The 24489-nt window shown below is 39.5% G+C and overlaps 1 protein-coding gene and 1 long non-coding RNA gene across 2 annotated transcripts in view; one reads left to right on the plus strand and one right to left on the minus strand.

The window, feature by feature from the left end:
• Nucleotides 1-12069: 12069 nt before the first annotated feature.
• The window catches only part of LOC124258542, a 92748-nt gene continuing 80328 nt past the window's right edge, over nt 12070-24489 (minus strand). Inside the window, exons 54-71 of the mRNA XM_046692614.1 lie at nt 24388-24431; nt 24168-24188; nt 23857-23923; nt 23425-23468; nt 23206-23226; nt 22824-22890; nt 22540-22616; nt 22178-22210; nt 21883-21903; nt 18208-18265; nt 15532-15587; nt 15273-15293; nt 15003-15069; nt 14784-14871; nt 13482-13605; nt 13182-13249; nt 12770-12964; nt 12070-12240 (exon numbers count right to left, since the gene is read on the minus strand). Coding sequence (XP_046548570.1) covers nt 12079-12240; nt 12770-12964; nt 13182-13249; nt 13482-13605; nt 14784-14871; nt 15003-15069; nt 15273-15293; nt 15532-15587; nt 18208-18265; nt 21883-21903; nt 22178-22210; nt 22540-22616; nt 22824-22890; nt 23206-23226; nt 23425-23468; nt 23857-23923; nt 24168-24188; nt 24388-24431 — 1234 coding nt within the window. The 3' untranslated portion in view covers nt 12070-12078. The remainder of the gene's footprint in view (nt 12241-12769; nt 12965-13181; nt 13250-13481; nt 13606-14783; nt 14872-15002; nt 15070-15272; nt 15294-15531; nt 15588-18207; nt 18266-21882; nt 21904-22177; nt 22211-22539; nt 22617-22823; nt 22891-23205; nt 23227-23424; nt 23469-23856; nt 23924-24167; nt 24189-24387; nt 24432-24489) is intronic.
• LOC124258554 lies at nt 18281-18605 on the plus strand. The gene is made up of 3 exons (XR_006893616.1): nt 18281-18380; nt 18412-18467; nt 18528-18605. It is a non-coding gene; the product is annotated as an uncharacterized LOC124258554 (long non-coding RNA).

Here is a 24489-nt window from a genome sequence, read left to right on the forward strand (position 1 = left end):
AATGTATATTAATATATCGCTCATCTCCTTAATGTATATTATATATATATATCGCTCATCTCCTTAATGTATATTAATATATATATCGCTCATCTCCTTAATGTATATTAATATATATATCGCTCATCTCCTTAATGTATATTATATATATATATCGCTATATCGCTCATCTCCTATATATATATATCGCTCATCTCCTATATCGCTCATCTCCTTAATGTATATATATATATATCGCTCATCTCCTTAATGTATATTAATATATATATCGCTCATCTCCTTAATGTATATTGATATATATATCGCTCATCTCCTTAATGTATATTATATATATATATCGCTCATCTCCTTAATGTATATTAATATATATATCGCTCATCTCCTTAATGTATATTAATATATATATCGCTCATCTCCTTAATGTATATTATATATATATCGCTCATCTCCTTAATGTATATTAATATATATATCGCTCATCTCCTTAATGTATATTAATATATATATCGCTCATCTCCTTAATGTATATTAATATATATATCGCTCATCTCCTTAATGTATATTAATATATATATCGCTCATCTCCTTAATGTATATTATATATATATATCGCTCATCTCCTTAATGTATATTATATATATATATGTATATTAATATATATATCATCTCCTTAATGTATATTAATATATATATATCGCTCATCTCCTTAATGTATATTATATATATATCGCCTCATCTCCTTAATGTATATTAATATATATATCGCTCATCTCCTTAATGTATATTATATATATATATATCGCTCATCTCCTTAATGTATATTAATATATATATCGCTCATCTCCTTAATGTATATTAATATATATATCGCTCATCTCCTTAATGTATATTAATATATATATCGCTCATCTCCTTAATGTATATTGATATATATATCGCTCATCTCCTTAATGTATATTAATATATATATCGCTCATCTCCTTAATGTATATTAATATATATATCGCTCATCTCCTTAATGTATATTAATATATATATCGCTCATCTCCTTAATGTATATTAATATATATATCGCTCATCTCCTTAATGTATATAATATATATATCGCTCATCTCCTTAATGTATATTGATATATATATCGCTCATCTCCTTAATGTATATTGATATATATATCGCTCATCTCCTTAATGTATATTATATATATATATCGCTCATCTCCTTAATGTATATTGATATATATATCGCTCATCTCCTTAATGTATATTAATATATATATCGCTCATCTCCTTAATGTATATTAATATATATATATCGCTCATCTCCTTAATGTATATTAATATATATATCGCTCATCTCCTTAATGTATATTAATATATATATCGCTCATCTCCTTAATGTATATTAATATATATCGCTCATCTCCTTAATGTATATTGATATATATATCGCTCATCTCCTTAATGTATATTAATATATATATCGCTCATCTCCTTAATGTATATTAATATATATATCGCTCATCTCCTTAATGTATATTAATATATATATCGCTCATCTCCTTAATGTATATTAATATATATATCGCTCATCTCCTTAATGTATATCGCTCATATATCGCTCCTTAATGTATATTGATGTATATATATATATATATCGCTCATCTCCTTAATGTATATTAATATATATATCGCTCATCTCCTTAATGTATATTGATATATATATCGCTCATCTCCTTAATGTATATTGATATATATATCGTTCATCTCCTTATATGTATTCATATAATATATCTCCTCATCTCCTTAATGTATATTGATATATATATCGCTCATCTCCTTAATGTATATTAATATATATATCGCTCATCTCCTTAATGTATATTGATATATATATCGCTCATCTCCTTAATGTATATTGATATATATATCGCTCATCTCCTTAATGTATATTGAATATATATATCGCTCATCTCCTTAATGTATATTAATATATATTGATCGCCTATATCGCTCATCTCCTTAATGTATATTATATATATATATCGCTCATCTCCTATATATCGCTCATGTATATTGAATATATATATCGCTCATCTCCTTAATGTATATTGATATATATATCGCTCATCTCCTTAATGTATATTAATATATATATCGCTCATCTCCTTAATGTATATTGATATATATATCGCTCATCTCCTTAATGTATATTGATATATATATCGCTCATCTCCTTAATGTATATTAATATATATATCGCTCATCTCCTTCTAATGTATATTAATATATATATCGCTCATCTCCTTAATGTATATTGATATATATATCGCTCATCTCCTTAATGTATATTAATATATATATCGCTCATCTCCTTAATGTATATTGATATATATATCGCTCATCTCCTTAATGTATATTGATATATATATCGCTCATCTCCTTAATGTATATTAATATATATATCGCTCATCTCCTTAATGTATATTAATATATATATCGCTCATCTCCTTAATGTATATTAATATATATATCGCTCATCTCCTTAATGTATATTAATATATATATCGCTCATCTCCTTAATGTATATTAATATATTATATATTGCTCATCTCCGCTTAATGTATATTGATATATATATCGCTCATCTCCTTAATGTATATTAATATATATATCGCTCATCTCCTTAATGTATATTGATATATATATCGCTCATCTCCTTAATGTATATTAATATATATATCGCTCATCTCCTTAATTATATTGATATATATATCGCTCATCTCCTTAATGTATAATATATATCGCTCATCTCCTTAATGTATATTAATATATATATCGCTCATCTCCTTAATGTATATTGATATATATATCGCTCATCTCCTTAATGTATATTAATATATATATCGCTCATCTCCTTAATGTATATATATTGATATATATATCGCTCATCTCCTTAATGTATATTGATATATATACCGCTCATCTCCTTAATGTATATTGATATATATATCGCTCATCTCCTTAATGTATATTGATATATATATCGCTCATCTCCTTAATGTATATTGATATATATATCGCTCATCTCCTTAATGTATATTAATATATATATATATATCGCTCATCTCCTTAATGTATATTGATATATATATATCGCGCTCATCTCCTTAATGTATATTATATATATATCGCTCATCTCCTTAATGTATATTGATATATATATCGCTCATCTCCTTAATGTATATTAATATATATATCGCTCATCTCCTTAATGTATACTGATATATATATCGCTCATCTCCTTAATGTATATTAATATATATATCGCTCATCTCCTTAATGTATATTAATATATATATCGCTCATCTCCTTAATGTATATTAATATATATATCGCTCATCTCCTTAATGTATATTGATATATATATCGCTCATCTCCTTAATGTATATTGATATATATATCGCTCATCTCCTTAATGTATATTGATATATATATCGCTCATCTCCTTAATGTATATTAATATATATATCGCTCATCTCCTTAATGTATATTGATATATATATCGCTCATCTCCTTAATGTATATTATATATATATATCTTCTCATCTCCTTAATGTATATTGATATATATATCGCTCATCTCCTTAATGTATATTAATATATATATCGCTCATCTCCTTAATGTATATTGATATATATATCGCTCATCTCCTTAATGTATATTAATATATATATCGCTCATCTCCTTAATGTATATTAATATATATATATATATCGCTCATCTCCTTAATGTATATTGATATATATATCGCTCATCTCCTTAATGTATATTAATATATATATCGCTCATCTCCTTAATGTATATTGATATATATATCGCTCATCTCCTTAATGTATATTGATATATATATCGCTCATCTCCTTAATGTATATTGATATATATATCGCTCATCTCCTTAATGTATTGAATATATATATATATATATCGCTCATCTCCTTAATGTATATTAATATATATATCGCTCATCTCCTTAATGTATATTAATATATATATCGCTCTCATCTCCTTAATGTATATTAATATATATATATATATCGCTCATCTCCTTAATGTATATTAATATATATATATATATCGCTCATCTCCTTAATGTATATTAATATATATATCGCTCATCTCCTTAATGTATATTAATATATATATATATATCGCTCATCTCCTTAATGTATATTAATATATATATCGCTCATCTCCTTAATGTATATTAATATATATATATCGCTCATCTCCTTAATGTATATTAATATATATATCGCTCATCTCCTTAATGTATATTAATATATATATATATCGCTCATCTCCTTAATGTATATTAATGTATATATCGCTCATCTCCTACGTAGGAGATAATAAGTACTACGTAAGAGATAGTATGTCCTAAATAGGAACTATCAAGTACTACGTAAGACATAGTATGTCCTACGTAGGAGATATCAAGTACTACGTAAGAGATAGTATGTCCTACGTAGGAGATATCAAGTACTACGTAAGAGATAGTATGTCCTAAATAGGACTGACTGACTGACTGAGTTTAGTTTTACGCCGCTTTTAGCAATATTCCAGCAATATCACGGCGGGGGACACCAGAAATGGGCTTAACACATTGTGCCCATGTGGGGAATGGAACCCGGGTCTTCGGCGTGACGAGCCAACGCTTTAACCACTAGGCTACCCCACCGCCCCTCCTAAATAGGAACTATCAAGTACTACGTAAGACATAGTATGTCCTACGTGTAGGAGATATCAAGTACTACGTAAGAGATAGTATGTCCTACGTAGGAGATATCAAGTACTACGTAAGAGATAGTATGTCCTACGTAGGAGATAATAAGTACTACGTAAGAGATAGTATGTCCTAAATAGGAACTATCAAATACTACGTAAGACATAGTATGTCCTACGTAGGAGATATCAAGTACTACGTAAGAGATAGTATGTCCTACGTAAGAGATATCAAGTACTACGTAAGAGATAGTATGTCCTACGTGGGTGATATTAGGTACTACGTAAGAGACAGTATACCCATATTTGATAACATATTTCCAAGTGGATTTCGAGACATGAATCAGGCAAATGCTTCAAGTGCTGATATTATCAGCCCCTGTTGCTGTACCATGAGCCTGCTCAAGGGCGGTATGGAGCTCGTGGTCAAGGCCTGTAACGAAATAATTCGTTATGATCTTCTGCACTACCCGATTTATAATGTATTCTTTTCTTTTCCTGATGTTTCTGATAGTTTTTAAACTCAGGGGCATAATTTGACGACGAAGAAGTTTTGGCGAGTTTATTCGCAATCTCATCTTTATCAGTTAGAAAATTGTCACTGTCACTTTAAGATTGTGAACAGTACATTTAGAAACTTTACCTTTTATTCTTTGAACCATGTTCCACACCTTTGAAATCGATGTACGAGAATTTATTTTGGAAACTTAGTTCCACTGAATTATGGACTGTAGGATGTCGGCGGATATAGCTTTCTTCCGACTCTTTCTGGCCTATTTACAGTCATTAGAAAAATCAAGGTTTATGTCGAACTGCAGAGTCAGTGCGGCTTTCCAACCCTTACGAGGTACCCATTCACAGCTGGTGGACTGGGACACCTACTCACAGTGCTTTGTCCAAGTATACTGCAAGTTGGTGTACCCGCAACTAGGTGTTTGCACGTATTCATGTAGCCACCATCTGGTCATATACCAACGGATTCGTGGGTTCTTTTAAGTGCACAGGGATGTGAACTGTACACTAGGAGTTGTGACAACACTGAAAGAGTCTGCACACAAAGTTTACTCCAAGGTTTTTACACCCGGTCACATGTGGGCTCGAACCCGTCACCTCAAACCCGCTGGATCACTAGCCTGGCGCTTTAGCCAGTGACAGTGTTCACCTTAAACAATGAAAATTCTCTGTTCCAATTAGTCAAAGATCACACCAGTCTGTAAGTCAGTGTCTTGTCAAGTGCAAGATGGATGAAACAGTGCACAGATTAAACCGACCAATGAAAACAAGGCTTGGGTTAGAACAAAAAGGAGACAATGACATAAACATGGACTAAGCTAAAACCCCTTTACCTTTATAGACTGCTCCAAAAGCATAGTAAGGAGAAGTTAAAAAACTACTGTACTAACAACTTTAAAATACTAAAACATAAAAACGCCTGAATTAGATAAAACTATTCATAACAAACTATTCGGAACTGGTGTCTGCCCTATACTTCCTCCCACAGAAAAATGACGTCTCGTCATTTGATCTTTCTGCTTACAAGATCGAGGAGAGTATTAGCCACTTTGTGCCGCTGTTCCTGAAATCTATCATCTGCTTGTAGAGAGTTGAATTAGTTGGCTCTGGCAAGCCATTCTGGATTCTGAGGATCAGTTGTGGCAGAAAGAACATATTCCCCACTTCTCATCCAACTTGGCTGCGACCTAGTTCTGGTGGACCGTCGTGGTTGAGAAGTTCCTCTGGTTGCAAATCTGGTTGTTCTTCTCCACCATCCTCAATACCTATTGCCCAAAGGTCAGACTAATCTTCTTCCTGTTCGGGTTGATGAACAGTTCTGTCAGTTGACTCTTCTTCCTCTGTTTCTTTAGTAGGAGTCTCATCTTCTACATCAACTTCTACTGACACTTGGATCTCAGTAGGAACTGAAGGTTCTGAAGAACGGGTGTAGCCAATAACTGACTCCTCATCAGACAAATCTTCTTCTGTTTCGGCTATGATGTTCTTCCTCGGTTTCGGTACAGGTAGTCATACATGTCGTCTTCGGGGTTTGATAGTTGGTGGCACTTTGACGGGCATTGAGCTGACTGGCAACAGGAGATTACGATGTAAAACTCTCTTCCTTCCTTCTCCACTCTCCTTGCCAACCTCAAATACTGGTATCGATGGATTGGGATGGCGCAGTACTACATACACATCTTCCTCCCACCTGTCAGCTAGCTTATGTCTCCCATCGAAGGCAACTATCTTTACAAGAACTCGATCTCCTGGTTCCAATATCACAGCTCTGGCTTTCTGGTCATAGTAACTCTTCTGTTTGGTCTGAGATTTCTGTGAAGCTGTGGAAGCTAGATCATAAGCCTGTTTTAGTCGTTCCTTCAAGGATTAGATGTACTCCGTTATGGACTTGCTTTCTTGAATTTCCATGTCCAATCCAAATGCTAGATGAGCTCGAAGTCTTGGATGTCTCCTAAACATCAAGAAGAATAAAGCTATAGATGTTGATTCATGGCGGGTGCAGTTGTAGGCGTGGACGAGTGGACCGGCATGTGCCTTTCAGTTCTTCTTTTCATTTGGTTCAAAAGTGCCAATCATATTGCAAAGAGTGCGTTGTTCGGGACTTTTCTGTCTTCAGAAGCTGGCACATGATCTTCGAAGTTGGCTCCTTGATCAGAATGTATTCTTTTTGGAAGAACGTAATGGACGACAAAGTTGTTGAAGAAGGCTTCAGCTGTTGTTTTGGCAGACATGTTCTTGGTTGGGTAAGCTTGGGCATAGCGAGTGAAATGATCTGTCACAACCAAGACATGTTCTATTCTCCCTTTGGATGGCTCTAAAGAAACGAAGTCCATGCAAAAGAGTTCATGTGGCCCATAAGTCTTGATGCTGGTTAAAGGAGCTTTGATGTTGGTTGATGTCTTCCTTCTCAAACAGCAATGGCAATTTTGTAGATGGATCTCCACATCATGTGTTATCCCTGGCCAGTAGAATCTGTCTCGCAGGAGTGATGTTGTTCGGTCTCTTCCAGGGTGACCAACATTGTCATGGAAACTCTTCAATGCTGCAGTTCTTACTTGTGAAGATAGGACTATTTGTTACCTGTCAACTCCAGTAATATTGGCGGTCCGTAGAGAACTCCTCGCTTGAGTCTGAACTGACTGTAGTTCTTTAACAGTGATTATTGAGATACTTGATCCGGTCTGGTCTTGTTCCATTCCATTCCATTCTGTTCACACCTGTCCTCAATTAGGTCATGATCTTCATCTTCAATGACATCCACAGAGAGACATAAACGTTCCACAAGGCTAGTCGCATGGGCGGAATGACAGATAGCTGTGACGTGATCTTTCGCAATCTGATCCATATCATCAGCATCTTCCTTGACTGGCAACCTTGAGAGATCATCAGCATCGATGTTGGATTTCCCTGGATGATACTTGATGCTGAAATTATAGCTGGAGAGAGCAGCAAGCCATGGCCATCGATGACCAGTTGAGTCCAATCGAGCACTCGTCAGCACATAAGTCAATGGATTGTTGTCTGTAACGAGAACAAAGTCTTGACCTCGCAAGTAGTCGTGGAACTTCTCTGAGATGGACCATTTCAGACACAAAAACTCAAGACTGAGTCCTCGACTTGCATAAGCAATAATTCTTGGTTGTCCATCCTGCACCTGATAGAGTACGGCACCCAGTCCATGACCACTGGCATCCATGTGGAGTTCAAAAGGCTTGGTACAGTCAGCATATCCTAGTACTGGTGGCGTAGAGAGTCCTTGCTTTAGTTCATCAAAAGCACTTTGTTGAGCTCATCCCTACCTCCGTTTAACTTCCTTGGATTGCTTTGACTTCGTAGAAGCTGACTTTGGCATAAGCTCTGAGAGTGGTTTCTCAATTTTAACAAAGTCCTTGATGTATTTTCTGTAATACCCGGCAAATCCTAGAAATTTCCGGACTTCCTCTGGGCTGGTAGGTGTTGGCCAGTTTTGTACCTTATTGATTTTCTAATGGTCGGCTTCGATTCCATGTTCTAAAAAAATGTACCCCACTAATCGAACTTTCCTTTGGAAGAACTTGCACTTCTTGGTAGTTAGTTTTAATCCGCATTCTTGAATCCGCTGGAATACTTGTTTCAGTCTATCAACATGTTCAACATCGACGTGTTGGAAAATATGATCAAGTCATCAAGATAGATCAGACATACGTTAAGGTGTAGGCCTTCTAGGCATCGTTCCATTAAAATTATCCTTGATATAGTAAAAATCTGGAAATCCGTCAACCTCTTCTAAAGAGAGTGTTCTGTTGCCAAGCACTTGAGCGCTGGGTCCTATTCCCGGAATATCTTTTTCAAGATTTTCAGGACTTCCTGGACTGACTGAGTGAGTTTGGTTTTACGCCGCTTTTAGCAATATTCCAGCAACATCACGGCGGGGGACACCAGAAATGGGCGTCACACATTGTACCCATGTGGGGATTCAAACCCGGGTCTTCGGCGTGACGAGCCAACGCTTTAACCATTAGGCTACCCCACCGCCCCAGGACTTCCTGGAGTGGGGAACCAGATCAGATCACATAATCCTAACTGCTATCAAACACAGACAGGGAGTGGGGAACCCGGTCGGATCACACAATCTTAATTGCTTTCAAACACAGACAGTGAGTGGGAACCCGGTCGGATCACACAATGTTAACTGCTTTCAAACACAGACAGGAGTGGGGAACCTGGTCGGATCACACAATCTTAACTGCTATCAAACACGGACATGGAGTAGGAAACCCAGTCGGATCGCACAATCTTAACTGCTATCAGACACAGACAGGGAGTGGGGAACCCGGTCGGATCGCACAATCCTAACTACTATCAAATACAGACAGGGAGTGGGGAACCCGGTCGGATCACACAATCTTAACTGCTAGTAAACACAGACAGGGAGTGGGGAACCCGGTCAGATCACACAATCTTAACTACTATCAGACACAGACAGGGAGTGGGGAACCCGGTCGGATCACACAATCTTAACTACATATAAACACAGACAGGGCGTGGGGAAGCCGGTCGGATCACACAATCTTAACTACATATAAACACAGACAGGAAGTGGGGAACCCTGTCGGATCACACAATCTTAACTGCATATAAACACAGACAGGAAGTGGGGAACCCGGTCGGATCACACAATCTTAACTACTAATAAACACAGACAGGAAGTGGGGAAGCCGGTCGGATCACACAATCTTAACTGCTAATAAACACAGACAGGGAGTGGGGAACCCGGTCGGATCACACAATCTTAACTACATATAAACACAGACAGGAAGTGGGGAACCCGGTCGGATCACACAATCTTAACTGCTAATAAACACAGACAGGGAGTGGGGAACCCGGTCGGATCACACAATCTTAACTGCTAATAAACACAGACAGTGAGTGGGAACCCCGGTCGGATCACACAATCTTAACTGCTATCAAACACAGACAGGGAGTGGGGAACCCGGTCGGATCACACAATCTTAACTACTAATAAACACAGACAGTGAGTGGGGAAGCCGGTCGGATCACGCAATCTTAACTACATATAAACACAGACAGGAAGTGGGGAACCCGGTCGGATCACACAATCTTAACTGCTAATAAACACAGACAGGGGAGTGGGAACCCGGTCGGATCACACAATCTTAACTACTAATAAACACAGACAAGAAGTGGGGGACCCGGTCGGATCACACAATCTTAACTGCTAATAAACACAGACAGGGAGTGGGGAACCCGGTCGGATCACACAATCTTAACTACATATAAACACAGACAGGAAGTGGGGAACCCGGTCGGATCACACAATCTTAACTGCTAATAAACACAGACAGGGAGTGGGGAACCCGGTCGGATCACACAATCTTAACTACATATAAACACAGACAGGAAGTGGGGAACCCGGTCGGATCACACAATCTTAACTGCTAATAAACACAGACAGGGAGTGGGGAACCCGGTCGGATCACACAATCTTAACTACTAATAAACACAGACAGGGAGTGGGGAACCCGGTCGGATCACACAATCTTAACTGCTAATAAACACAGACAGGGAGTGGGGAACCCGGTCGGATCACACAATCTTAACTACATATAAACACAGACAGGAAGTGGGGAACCCGGTCGGATCACACAATCTTAACTGCTAATAAACACAGACAGGGAGTGGGGAACCCTGTCGGATCACACAATCTTAACTACTATCAGACACAGACAGGGAGTGGGGAACCCGGTCGGATCACACAATCTTAACTGCATATAAACACAGACAGGAAGTGGGGAACCCTGTCGGATCACACAATCTTAACTGCTGATAAACACAGACAGGGCGTGGGGAACCCGGTCGGATCACACAATCTTAACTACTAATAAACACAGACAAGAAGTGGGGAACCCGGTCGGATCACGCAATCTTAACTGCTAATAAACACAGACAGGGCGTGGGGAACCCGGTCGGATCACACAATCTTAACTGCTGATAAACACAGGCAGGGCGTGGGGAACCCGGTCGGATCACACAATCTTAACTACTAATAAACACAGACAGTGAGTGGGGAAGCCGGTCGGATCACACAATCTTAACTGCTAATAAACACAGACAGGGAGTGGGAACCCGGTCGGATCACACAATCCTAACTGTACATGAAGGGTGGAACAAGTTTGAATGACACAGTCCTAACTGCTAAGAAACATAGGAAAGTTAGGACAAGGTCAACTCACACAATCCTAACTGCTAGGAAAAATAGCGAGAATTGCCCAACTATGTCATACGAATTTGACTCTAGATGTTTTCAGAAGTCGAAAGTGTACTACCATACACCGCATGCGAGCGGCCAAGTTTAACAACTGGATTATCCAAACAATCACATATCTTCAATGAGGTACAAGATGTAATGCCCTGGCAGCCCAATGAAAACAATGCTTCAATTGTCTGGGCGCATCACTAAGACAATATTTCCATACAACAGGAAATGTGACATAACAAAAACAGTGTCCTGTTTAATCTGTCACAATTCTCAAGACAACTGGATTTATATATTGTCTCAGTTGGTTTTGGTTGGCTCAACCATAAACTAGCACTGTCTATTTCACGTTCGAACAGAAGTTGTTAGATATATTCTGTATGCAGTGTGTTGGTGCTACTAGGTTGAAGGAGGGAGTAAATGGTCTTGGAGCGTCACTCTTCATTTATGTATGTTGCCGCCCCTATTGTACTTGATTCTCTGTAGTCATGTTTCCCGAAACAAACAAGGAGGCAATGTTTCATATGTTATTTTATTCGACATCCCTTGACATTCAGGCACCCGTCAGTTTTGCAGCTACATTTTTTGATCTGGGTGAAGACAGATCCGAGTTCAGCCTGGAATGGCTGGAAGAACTTGACGGCCTCAGCAGCGACCTGTGCAGTGGCTTGTCCAGCGTGGGTCAGGAACTGGACAGACAGGAGTTAGAGCGTGTAAGAGCGTGCAGTTACACTAGACCAAGCACCTCGTCATGCATATCAAGATTTGTCAAAAGATGGTAAGTTAACATTTACGTGACAATCACAATATGTGTATGCTGTTAAATTAAGATATGATGTTGTATATGTGATGTCTAATTGTGCAAAGATAACATAAACATAATTAATTCCATTCCAGATTCCGTTTTCGCAAAATAAGCATTTCCCCTGACCCCTGTTACCTTACTGCCGGGTTGTGGCCAAACGAAAAGTGGAACTTGGAGGATGTTAACAATTATTGATAATGTTTTATTTACATACAAGATGTAATGGCCTGGCAACCCCCTGAATATAACGCTTCAAGGGCACCCACTGTCTGAACCATTCAGTCCAACATGGTATCCAGTAAGGAACGGATTGTGAGAGACACTGAACACAGTGCTTCAGAGGAATGACTGAATACAATGTTTCTATACAGCGTTCTGTCTGGCCCTGATTACAAAGATTGCACGGAACTTACTGTCTGGGCAAGGCCCTTCAGGTTATCCAATGCAGGGCTGAGAGATTGCACAGCAGTTGACTCAATGTTTCCCAGGAATGTTGTAAGATCCCCAAACACGGTGCCAGACACGAGACCAAGGACGTCACCCAGAGTGTCTTTCAATCCGTTGATAATATCGCCGATAAGAAAACGACGGCTGTGCTTGGAGAAGAGCTGAAAACATACAGAACTGTCATGAATATCCCGAATGCGATGTCGACATCGTAGCTGGAAGCTGCATCTCATGTGTAACTACGTTCACTATCGTGAAACGTAAAACTCAATGAGAGCGATTTAGATTACACTGCTTCATGTGTAAATATATGAATCAATATAACGTCATTGAGTGGAAGCCTACTAAGGCTTCATTGGAATCCATTATGATATTTACCTTTGCAACAGCGTTTGGGACGATATTCTTGATCAGCGAATCAATATCAACGTCAAATGTGCCTTTGTCTGAAACAATCAAGAAAACAGAGTTGTCGGGTATGGTCTTAGCCACAATGATGTGGCTAGATAATCTTCTCATGTCCTCTGTAAAGGATATATATCTCAGTGAGGTTCTATATGTGAATGCAACATACGTTAGTATCGTATTAGTCAAACGTTGACACATGTATGAAACATAATCTGGTTCATAGTTCGTAGTCACATGTACTGAAGTAAGAGTCTTTGCCTATGCACACACCCATCATTGACTTGACATCGGCCTCCAGGGTAGACAGCACCATCTGGGCGACGGCTTTGACATCCTGGCCACTGGTCAGACCCTGGGCAGCCGTCTTCAGATTGCTCTCAAGGTTCGTGGCGATCTTAACACGGAAATATTAGACATTTGGTCACTGAATTCACGTATAAAAACGTTGATATATATATTTCCAAAGTTCATGTGACCTTTCCACAAATTCAGCTGCACCTGATATTAAGATTTCTATTCCGTGATTTCCGTCATGCTGATAAACCTGGTTAGTTGGCAAATTGGAGTTTTGAATGTGAACAAATGACCAATACAATAATACTCATTATTGGATATTAGCTTGTGAAAAGTGACAGACGTTTTGGTGTTTAATATGTCGGGATATGTACAGTGGCTGCAGGATTTACTCCTGATATATAATGAATATGTGCCTAGGAATGGGACAACATTTGAACAGGAATTATATGACATTCTATAAAATGTCTTCATTGAAGGACCATGATCGATTGCATCACAAGTGTTTATGAAATGACCTACTGGAATACTTTGCTCCATACAGAGAACGTTGACTCCTGGAAAGTTGAAGTCCTCACACCTGTCATACTGTCCTGTTGTGACGTCACGTCACATTCTCTCAGGACCCATGTGTTAATGTTGCTACTCACAAGTCCTGTTGTGACGTCACGTCACATTCTCTCAGGACCCACGTGTTAATGTTGCTGCTCACACAGTCCTTTGTGACGTCACGTCACATTCTCTCAGGACCCATGTGTTAATGTTGCTACTCACACAGTCCTTTTGTGACGTCACGTCACGTTCTCACAGGACTCATTTGTTAATGTTGCTACTCACAAGTCCTTTTGTGACGTCACGTCACATTCTCTCAGGACCCACGTGTTAATGTTGCTGCTCACACAGTCCTTTTGTGACGTCACGTCACATTCTCTCTCAGGACCCATGTGTTAATGTTGCTACTCACACAGTCCTTTTGTGACGTCACGTCACATTCTCTCAGGACCCACGTGTTATTATTGCTACTCACACAGTCCTGTTGTGACGTCACGTCACATTCTCTCAGGACCCAGTGTTAATGTTGCTACTCACTCAGTCCTTTTGTGACGTCACGTCACATTCTCTCAGGACCCACGTGTTAATGTTGCTACTCACACAGTCCTTTTGTGACGTCACGTCACATTCTCTCAGGAACCACGTGTTAATGTTGCTACTCACACAGTCCTTTTGTGACGTCACGTCACGTTCTCTCAGGACTCATTTGTTAATGTTGCTACTGACCTTCTCTGCCCCCTCCACAGACTCCTTCAGCTTGTCCACCACACTCAGCATCTCATCCTTGACATGTCCCAGAAGTCCCGCCTCCACACTGTCAGCAAACATGCACAACACTTTCACTTTGTCATCGCCAACACTGAGCATTGGTACAAACACTACAGCTGGTTATACTTTAAATACCATCAATAACATCAAATTATGATTAATGGCACAGAAACTCACACTCCACGCTTTCCAACACTAGAGAGGAGAGCAGGAAGTGCACTTTCGAGGAGTGTTGGTGCAAGGGCTGGAAAAGAAATCAAAAGTATACAAATATAACCCAATACAACTACAAAGTCCACGGGACTTTGAAAAATGCAGTCATGGGGTATACGCGGAGAAGAGCGAAGGCAACATTATCATGAAACTCAATGAAAACTCACCATTCTATTCTCTACAAATATCAAACGACTATAAATGCTGGTTTATGCACGTAATTTATATACTCACTCTCAACTGCTTGAAGAGCCTCTGTAAAAACAATTGAAAGAAACATACTCATTGGTTCTCATTTCGCCAAGTGTAACATGAGCTTCATCAGTTGATGAGATATGTCCCTCACTTAACGGACAGCTATAACAGACCAGCAATATGTATTTGTCAGTCAGAATACGCTGAACATGTATTAAAGAATAGTTGAATCACATTATTTGCGTTACTCTCCCGGAAGCAACTTTTTAATGAAGCACTTGACCATTAACGAGCTTACGTTGGCCAAGAGTCTTCAGGGCGTTCTTCAGATCATCCAGGAAACTTCGCCGCACTCTAAAATGGGCGAAAATGAAGGTGTTGTGACAATGTGTTTCTGTCCATTGGGTGCCTCTATACGGTTAATATTCCTTGTAATAATAACTACAGCATAGCTGCTGTTACATGTAACCCCTAACAATTTCTTTGACAGATCAACCCTTAACAACCAATCTGCTAATTCAATCCTTAACAGCCAATCTGCTAGATCAACACTTAACAACCAAACAGCTAGATCAACACTTAACAACCAGTCTGCTAGATCAACACTTAACAACCAGTCTGCTAGATCAACACTTAACAACCAATCTGCTAGATCAACACTTAACAACCAATCTGCTAGATCAACACTTAACAACCAATCTGCTAGATCAACACTTAACAACCAATCTGCTTGATCATTAACAACCAATCTGCTTAAACCAATCTGCTAGATCAACTTTAACAACCAATCTGCTTGATCAACACTTAACAACCAATCTGCTAGATCAACACTTAACAACCAATCTGCTAGATCAACTGCTTGACAACACTTAACAACCAATCTGCTTGATCAACACTTAACAAACCAATCTGCTAGATCAACACTTAACAACCAATCCAATCTTAACAACCAATCAATCAGCTTAACAACCAATCTGCTAGATCAACACTTAACAACCAATCTGCTTGATCAACACTTAACAACCAATCTGCTAGATCAACACTTAACAACCAATCTGCTAGATCAACACTTAACAACCAATCTGCTTGATCAACACTTAACAACCAATCTGCTTGATCAACACTTAAAACAACCAACACTTAACAACCAATCTGCTTGATCAACACTTAACAACCAATCTGCTAGATCAGCCCTCTATCTAATCAGCCCTTAACAACCAATCTGCTTGATCAACACTTAACAACCAATCTGCTTGATCAACACTTAACAACCAATCTGCTAGATCAACACTTAACAACCAATCTGCTAGATCAGCCCTTAACAACCAATCTGCTTGATCAACACTTAACAACCAATCTGCTAGATCAACACTTAACAACCAATCTGCTAGATCAACACTTAACAACCAATCTGCTAGATCAACACTTAAAATAGAATTTAGACAGTGCAAATACGCACACTGGAATAAAGAGCATAGTATTCCTAGAAATTATTGAGAATGTTGTTTCGGCAAATATATAATACATGTATAAATACAATAGAAGTTTTACTTAAATGAATATGTTGAGATATGATCCTCTTACAGTCTAAGTGTCTTCCAGTACTTTGTGAGACCTCCTTGCCCTGCAATACACGACTGAATGCGCTTAGGTACACTACCAACGTTTGTAGGAAATCGTGTGACAGCGTATCCCAATTTTCGACCAATACTTTCTTCATATCCTCAATATTTCTAAGTCCTTTTTGGTCTATTCTGTCCTTCATAGTCCCCTCACATCCTCAATAGGTTTAAGATCCGGGCTGTAGCTGGGCAAGTCTAAAACTTGAATATTTTCGTCCGACAACCACTGTTCTACGTAGCCCGCAGTGTGTTTTGGGTCGGTATCATGATGGAAAATCCAGTTAATCTTCATACACTGTTCGGACCGTTGAAAGAGGTGATCATTTAACATATCAACATATCGTTCCTTTGTCCGATTTCCAGTGAATATATATAAATATATAACGGCGTCACTCCACGTGATGATATCCCACTCCACATCTGAAATGTCGGGCTATGTTTTGGGCGTTGGTAGAAAGGTTTCATGGTATCTTTTGTCCAAATTTTCACACATTTCAGACAAAGCCAGACAGAACTTTCATCAGAAAAACAGCAACATTATCCCAATCTTCGTGAACCAATTTGACCAAGTCGCCGGCAATCTGTAGTACTGAAGTTCCTTGGCCTCCCTGCCCGATTCTCGTGCTATCCCAACTCCTGACTGAATTTTCTTCAAAGTTCTGTGTACTGTAGACAGAGCAATGTCGTGTCTACCCGCTAACTCATTTGCATGAGTCACACCCCTTTTAAAATCATCTAGAACCACCTTTTCTCTTCTGCTCACTGGCCTCATGTTTGAATTGTATATCCAACGAGCAGATTACTGGCCTCCCCTCCTCAGGTTTATGTTATATCATTGTACCATTGGTCTCCCCGTGTTTGTATTCTATATCCTATCACATCTATTACCATGTTGTATAAGCGTATCGCTGGCCTCACGTGTGTACTACATATTCATTTCCTCAACATTGTTATACATGTTTTCTTTGTAGTGTCTCATGTATGTATATATATACATATATATATCACTCCCCCTGATACTCACTCCGAAACGTCGTGTTATTCACAATAAACAAGTTGACATCCATAAATCTTTCTTTTCTAACGTTATAATGGGGTCAAGGGTTTATGTTCAAGGATTGCAGTACGTTTTGAGGATTGAAGAACTAGAATCTGTACATTACGAAGAACGTGTAATACTAAATTTAACATATGTTTCGTTTAGAATATAGTCACCCTGGATGCTTCCTTTATCGTCACAAATATTTGAAGCGAAAGAAACGTTTGAGCCACATCCATGTTAACGATCAATTGTTACTAAAATTACAGAACAGGGAAAATTAAATGCAATCCTTTCCACGCTTAATACTTACGAATCTCGCCTTCCAACGAGAGCTGTCAGCCCAGCACTGATTAGACTTGGGGCAACCTCTGAAATAGGCAGTATAAGTTGTTCACTGGTCTCGTGGGCCACATAGGCTAATGTACCCTCGATGTTTGTTTATGTTCCCTGACCCCGAAGGTAGTAGTAGCGATAATAGTAGCAGTAGCTTTAACTGCAGTAAAGGTAGTAGTAGTAGTAGCTTTAACTGCAGTAGAGGTAGCAGTAGCAGTAGCTTTAACTGCAGTAGAGGTAGCAGTAGCAGTAGCTCTAACTGCACTAGAGGTAGCAGTAGCGTTAACTGCAGTAGAGGTAGCAGTAGCAGTAGCTCTAACTGCAGTAGAGGTATCAGTAGCTTTAACTGCAGTAGAGGTAGTAGTAGTAGTAGCTTTAACTGCAGTAGAGGTAGCAGTAGCAGTAGCTCTAACTGCAGTAGAGGTATCAGTAGCTTTAACTGCAGTAGAGGTAGCAGTAGCAGTAGCTCTAACTGCAGTAGAGGTAGCAGTAGCTTTAAGTGCAGTAGAGGTAGCAGTAGCAGTAGCTCTAACTGCAGTAGAGGTGCAGTAGCAGTAGCTTTAACTGCAGTAGAGGTAGCAGTAGCAGTAGCTCCAACTGCAGGAGAGGTAGCAGTAGCTTTAAGTGCAGTAGAGGTAGCAGTAGCAGTAGCTCTAACTGCAGTGAGAACATTAAACTGCAGCAGTAGCTTTAGTGATGCTTTGGCAACTGCAGTGGGGTAGCAGTGGCAGTGGCTCAACTGCAGTAGAGGCAGTGTAACTGTACCAGTGGGAATTGTGCAGCTTTAACTGCAGTGGGGGTAGCAGTAGCAGTAGCTTTAACCAGTAGAATTAGCAGCAGGGGAGTGGTAGTAGCGGTAGCTTTAAATGCAGTGGGGTTGGCTTGCATTCAGTAGGTAGCAGTGGCTCTAACTGCAGTAGAGGTAGCAGTAGCTCTTTAACTGCAGTAGAGGGGAGGTGTAGTAACTTTAACTGCAGAGTAGAGAGTAGCAGTAGCAGTGGCTTTAACTGCAGTGGTGATGGGTGAGCAGTGGGAGCAGTAGCAGTTTTGAAATGCAGTAGAGGTAGCAGTAGAAGCACAGTGGGGTGTAGTGTGATGAAACTGCAGTAGCTTTAAATGCAGTAGGTGGTAAGCTGCAGTAACCTCAGTGGGGTGGCAGTGGCTTTAACCGCAGTAGAGTAGTAGCAGTGGCTTTAAATGGCAGTGTAGGCAGTGAGCTATTTCTGCAGTAACAACCGCAGTGGGAGTAGCAGTGGTGGCTGTGCAGTGGGACAGTAGCAGTAGCAGTAGCTCTAACCGCAGTAGAGGTAGCAGTAGCTTTAACTGCAGTAGAGGTAGCAGTAGCAGTAGCTTTAACCGCAGTAGAGGTAGCAGTAGCAGTAGCTTTAACCGCAGTAGAGGTAGCAGTAGCTTTAAATGCAGTAGAGGTAGCAGTAGCTTTAACCTCAGTAGAGGTAGCAGTAGCTTTAAATGAAGTAGAGGTAGCAGTAGCAGTAGCTTCAACTGCAGTAGAGGTAACAGTAGCAGTAGCTTTAACCGCAGTAGAGGTAGCAGTAGCAGTAGCTTTAACCGCAGTAGAGGTAGCAGGTAAATGGCTTTAACAACTAGCAGTAGAGGTAGCAGTGTATTAGGCTCTACAGTGGCTCTAACCGCAGTAGAGGTAGCAGTGGCTTTAACTGCAGTAGAGGTAACGGTAGGAGCAGTAGCAGTGCAGTGGCAGTCTAACTGCAGTAGAGTAGCAGCAGTAGCTTGTTAAAGAATTGTAGTAGTGGCAGCTTTAACTGCAGTAGCTTTAACTACAGTAGGGGTAGCAGTAGCAGTGGCTTCAACTACAGTAGGGGTAGCAGTGGCTTCAGCAGTGGAGGTGGCAGTGTATTTCAACTACAGTAGAGGTATGCAGCATGGCAGTGGATTTAACTACAGTAAGGGTAGCAGTAGTGGGATTTAGCAGCTTTAACTACAGTGGGGGTAGCAGTAGCAGTGGCTTTCAACTGCAGTAGAGATAGCAGTAATAGTGGCTTTAACTACAGTGGGGGTAGTAGTGGCAGTGGCTTTAGCTAACTGCAGTAGAGGGTAGTAGTAGCAGTGGCTTCAACTGCAGTAAGAGGTGCAGTAGCGAGCAGTGGCTTTAAGTGTGCAGGTAGGGTAGCGGTAGCTCAACGCAGGTAGAGGAAGCACAACTGCAGTGGCTTTAACCGCGGTAGCAGTAGCAGCAGTGGCTTTAACTACAGTAGAGGTAGGAGTGCAGTGAGGTGGCTTCAGCTGCAGTAGGGTAGCAGTAGCAGTAGCTTTAACTGCAGTGGGGTAGCAGTAGCAGTAGCTTCAACTGCAGTAGGGTAATTAACAGTAGTAGTGGCTTTAACCGCAGTAGAGGTAGCAGTAGCAGTAGATGTTAACTGCAGTAGAGTAGGTGCAGTAGGTAGCGAGTAGTGGCTTGATTCAACTGCTGTAGTAGAATAGCAGTAGCAGTAGTTTGTTGGCTACTGCAGTAGGGATGCAGTAGCAGTGGTTTGGAAACTGGTAGCTGCAGTGCAGATTTGGCAGTGGCGTAGTAGTTGTCGTTGGAGGGTTGCAGTGGCGGTAGTAGTTGTCGGAGGAGAGGTATGGCAGTGGCAGTAGAAGTTGTTGTAGGAAAGGTACAGTGGGGTAGCAGTAGTAGGTGGTTGTAGGAAGGTATGATGGCAGTAGTAGTTGTTGTAGGAGTGGTAGCAGTAGCAGTAGTAGTTGTTGTAGAGCGGTAGCAGTGGCAGTAGTAGTTGTTGTAGGAGGAGCAGGTGGTAGCAGTGGTAGTTGTTGTAGGAGGGTGCTTAGCAGTAGCAGTAGTAGTTGTTGTAGGAGCGGTAGCAGTAGCAGTAGTAGGTGTTGTAGGAGCGGTAGCAGTGGCGGTAGTAGTGGTTGTAGGAGCTACAGTGCGGTAGTAGTGGTGGCTTCAGGCAGTAGTAGTTGTTGTAGGCAGTAGCAGTGGCAGTGAGTGGTTGTTGTAGGAGCAGGGTAGCAGTAGCAGTAGTAGTAGTTGTAGGAGCAGTAGCAGTGGCGGTAGTAGTAGCTGTAGGAGCGGTAGCAGTAGCAGTAGTAGTTGTAATGTGGTGAGATTAGTAGCAGTGGCAGTAGTAGGTGTTGCAAGAGCAGTAGCAGTGGCGGTAGTAGTAGTTGTAGGAGCGGTAGCAGTGGCAGTAGTAGTTGTTGTAGGGAGAGGTAGCAGTAGGCAGTAGTAGTAGTTGTTGTAGGAGCAGTGGTAGTAGCAGTAGCAGTAGTAGGTTGTTGTATGAGCGGTAGCAGTAAGCAGTAAGTAAGTAGCAGTAGTAGTTGTTGTAGGAGCAGTAGCAGTAAGCAGTAGTAGCAGTGGAGCGGTAGCAGTGGCAGTAGTAGTAGCTGTAGGAGCCGGTAGCAGTGTAGTAGTAGAGTGTTGTAGGAGCGGTAGCAGTAACAGTAGGAGGTGTTGTAGGAGCAGTAGCAGTGGCGGTAGTAGTAGTTGTAGGAGCGGTAGCAGTGGGAAGTAAATAAGTGTTGTATCAATGTCAGGTATGGTTTAGGGATATGGCAGGTGATCCAGTGAAGAGAGTTGTGTATTTGAGATCTGAACAGAGGAAAGGGAAACAGTGTTTCCTCTGTGAACAGTATTTGTTGTGGCAATATTACGTATGTAACTCACTTTCAGCAACCGGGAGAATCTCTGAAACAAACGTTTTTGGTATCTTTACACAAATAACTTCTATTCCACATTTGTTGTATTAAAGCAATGTCTGACAGTTAGAGACTTTTCATTTTACATTTATTTATTTTTTAATTGAATAACTTGTATTATTGCTTATATTTCACGCAGACGCATATTTATCGGTTTAGTAAAGATTTTTTTCGTATTTCGAGTAGAGGGAACACGTATTTTATGGGGTTTTTCGTAACTGAGAAGCATATTCTCACACTTATAGAATTGTGTATACACTTACGTTTTCCAATCTCTTCGACAACGGGTAGAGCGGCTAGAGAAAAGTTATTGTATATTTTTCTCATTTGTATTGGTAAGGTTCAATATAAATCAATCATAAAACAGACTAAATTGTATTTTATGCATGTATGTACAGTACAAGGTAATTGTGTGTATTGACACCTGCAATGGGGGCTCCATGTGGCTCCGGGCATACAATATGAAACATATTCTTGGTGAGCCTGCTGGAAATTTGCTATCAAGCATGTCACCAACGTACTCATTCAAATAAGGAAACAAACTGTGTAAATGTAGGTATACTTTGAATACGTTCTGTAAAACAGGAAGCGACAATGGTGTTACTCTGAGTAGACAACATCTAACCTTTGGCGGCAGTTGCGATGGCATTCCCGATATTTTCCAGACCTTTCTTTATATCATCAAAGATATTCCTCCTCTCCCTGTGAGAGACGGATATTAAATGGTTGGCAGTTAAATGTCTACAAACTCCAAATGATAACGAAAAGATTGGTATCCAGATTTATAAAATAATTCAAGAATAAAAGCAAATATCTTCTTTCGTAATCATTAGATATTCCGGCAAAAGTATCAGTTAATTTTCCGATCCCGAATTTATGATCAACACATATCCCAGCTATATCACTCACATTTCACGTTTACCAATACCAGATAGAAGAGCGGGCAAAGCACTCTCAATCACTTTGGGCAGCAGAACTGGAAACAAGGGCAAGTACTTATAAACTACACAAACTATTGTGATATTGTGACATGTAACATATACGCCTGAGGACACTGGGTAGCGATACTACAAGTGCACGAATGTTTTGTTGAATTGAAATATGCACAATTCTATATGACTTCTATCTACTGAGATATGTAACATACTCCTGAGATTTAGTCTTGATAATATGTAGCGATACTACAATTCCACGAACGTTCCTTTTAAATGAAATATGCACAATTCTTTATGATTTCTATCCTGTGTAGCTTAAGTTTATCCACAACAGTCGATATATTCAGTATACTCACCCTCAACCTCCTGCAGAATACCTGTAAAATGAAACAGATCAGGAAATATGAAGAAGCAGCTGAATCAGCAATGCCTACATAATTGAAATGTCTTGTACTCAGCGATGTTGTGAGACAGTTATTTATATCATGTCTTCTTGATTGGATTTATCTGAGTAATACTGATAACTGCTGAATGGAAGAAGCATACAGGGAAGTTAAAATAAGAAGGATGCTTACTTTCGCCGAGTTTCTTCAGTTCATCGAGGATGTTTCTGCGATCGCTGGAATTTGGAAAGGGAAATAAAAATGCAAGCTGTAGGTTTAATCAGTTTCGTGTGGTTTCTACACTGCTTAAGTTAGACAAGTACATGATATATGTACAATGTTATAATCAGTGTGAGGATTTCCTTTTTAAGTTGTGTTAACACAGCTTTTACGTCAGCATAAACATAAACCACACAGTGTAAATATTCTCACTTGGATGAAAAACTCCATATTCACAACAATAACAAAATGAATCCCAATACATTTCATGACACTATTATTCGAAATATTTACTAGAATAAAGGCAACGTCTACTTTCAAAAGAATATGAAAATGTATTTCAGCGAAACATCTTCTGGCAATACTAATTGTATCATAAGCAGACATTCCAGCTATATCACTCACATTTCACGTTTACCAATACCAGATAGAAGAGCGGGCAAAGCACTCTCAATCACTTTGGGCAGCAGATCTGCAAACAAGGGCAAGTGCTTATAAACTATGCAAAATATTCTGATATTGTGATATGAAACATATACTCCTGGGATTTGGTCTTACTCCGGATTTAATCTGTGCATTTAAGGACATTGGGTAGCGATACTACAAATGCACGAACGTTCCGTTTAATCGATATACTAGTATGCACAATTCTTTATGACTTCTATCCTTAGAACTTTAAGTTTATCCACAACAGTCGATATATCCAGTATACTCACCCTCAACCTCCTGCAGAATACCTGTAAAATGAAACAGATCAGGAAATATGAAGAAGCAGCTGAATCAGCAATGCCTACATAATTGAAAATGTCTTGTACTCAGCGATGTTGTGAGACAGTTATTTATATCATGTCTTCTTGACTGGATTTATCTGAGTAATACTGATAACTGCTGAATGGAAGAAGCATACAGGGAAGTTAAAATAAGAAGGATGCTTACTTTCGCCGAGTTTCTTCAGTTCATCGAGGATGTTTCTGCGATCGCTGGAATTTCGAATGGGAAATAAAAATGCAAGCTGTAGGTTTAATCAGTTTCATTGTG

Source organism: Haliotis rubra, unplaced genomic scaffold (genome assembly GCF_003918875.1).
Source record: "Haliotis rubra isolate DU_JTF1 unplaced genomic scaffold, ASM391887v1 Scf1174, whole genome shotgun sequence".
Taxonomy (NCBI): domain Eukaryota; kingdom Metazoa; phylum Mollusca; class Gastropoda; order Lepetellida; family Haliotidae; genus Haliotis; species Haliotis rubra.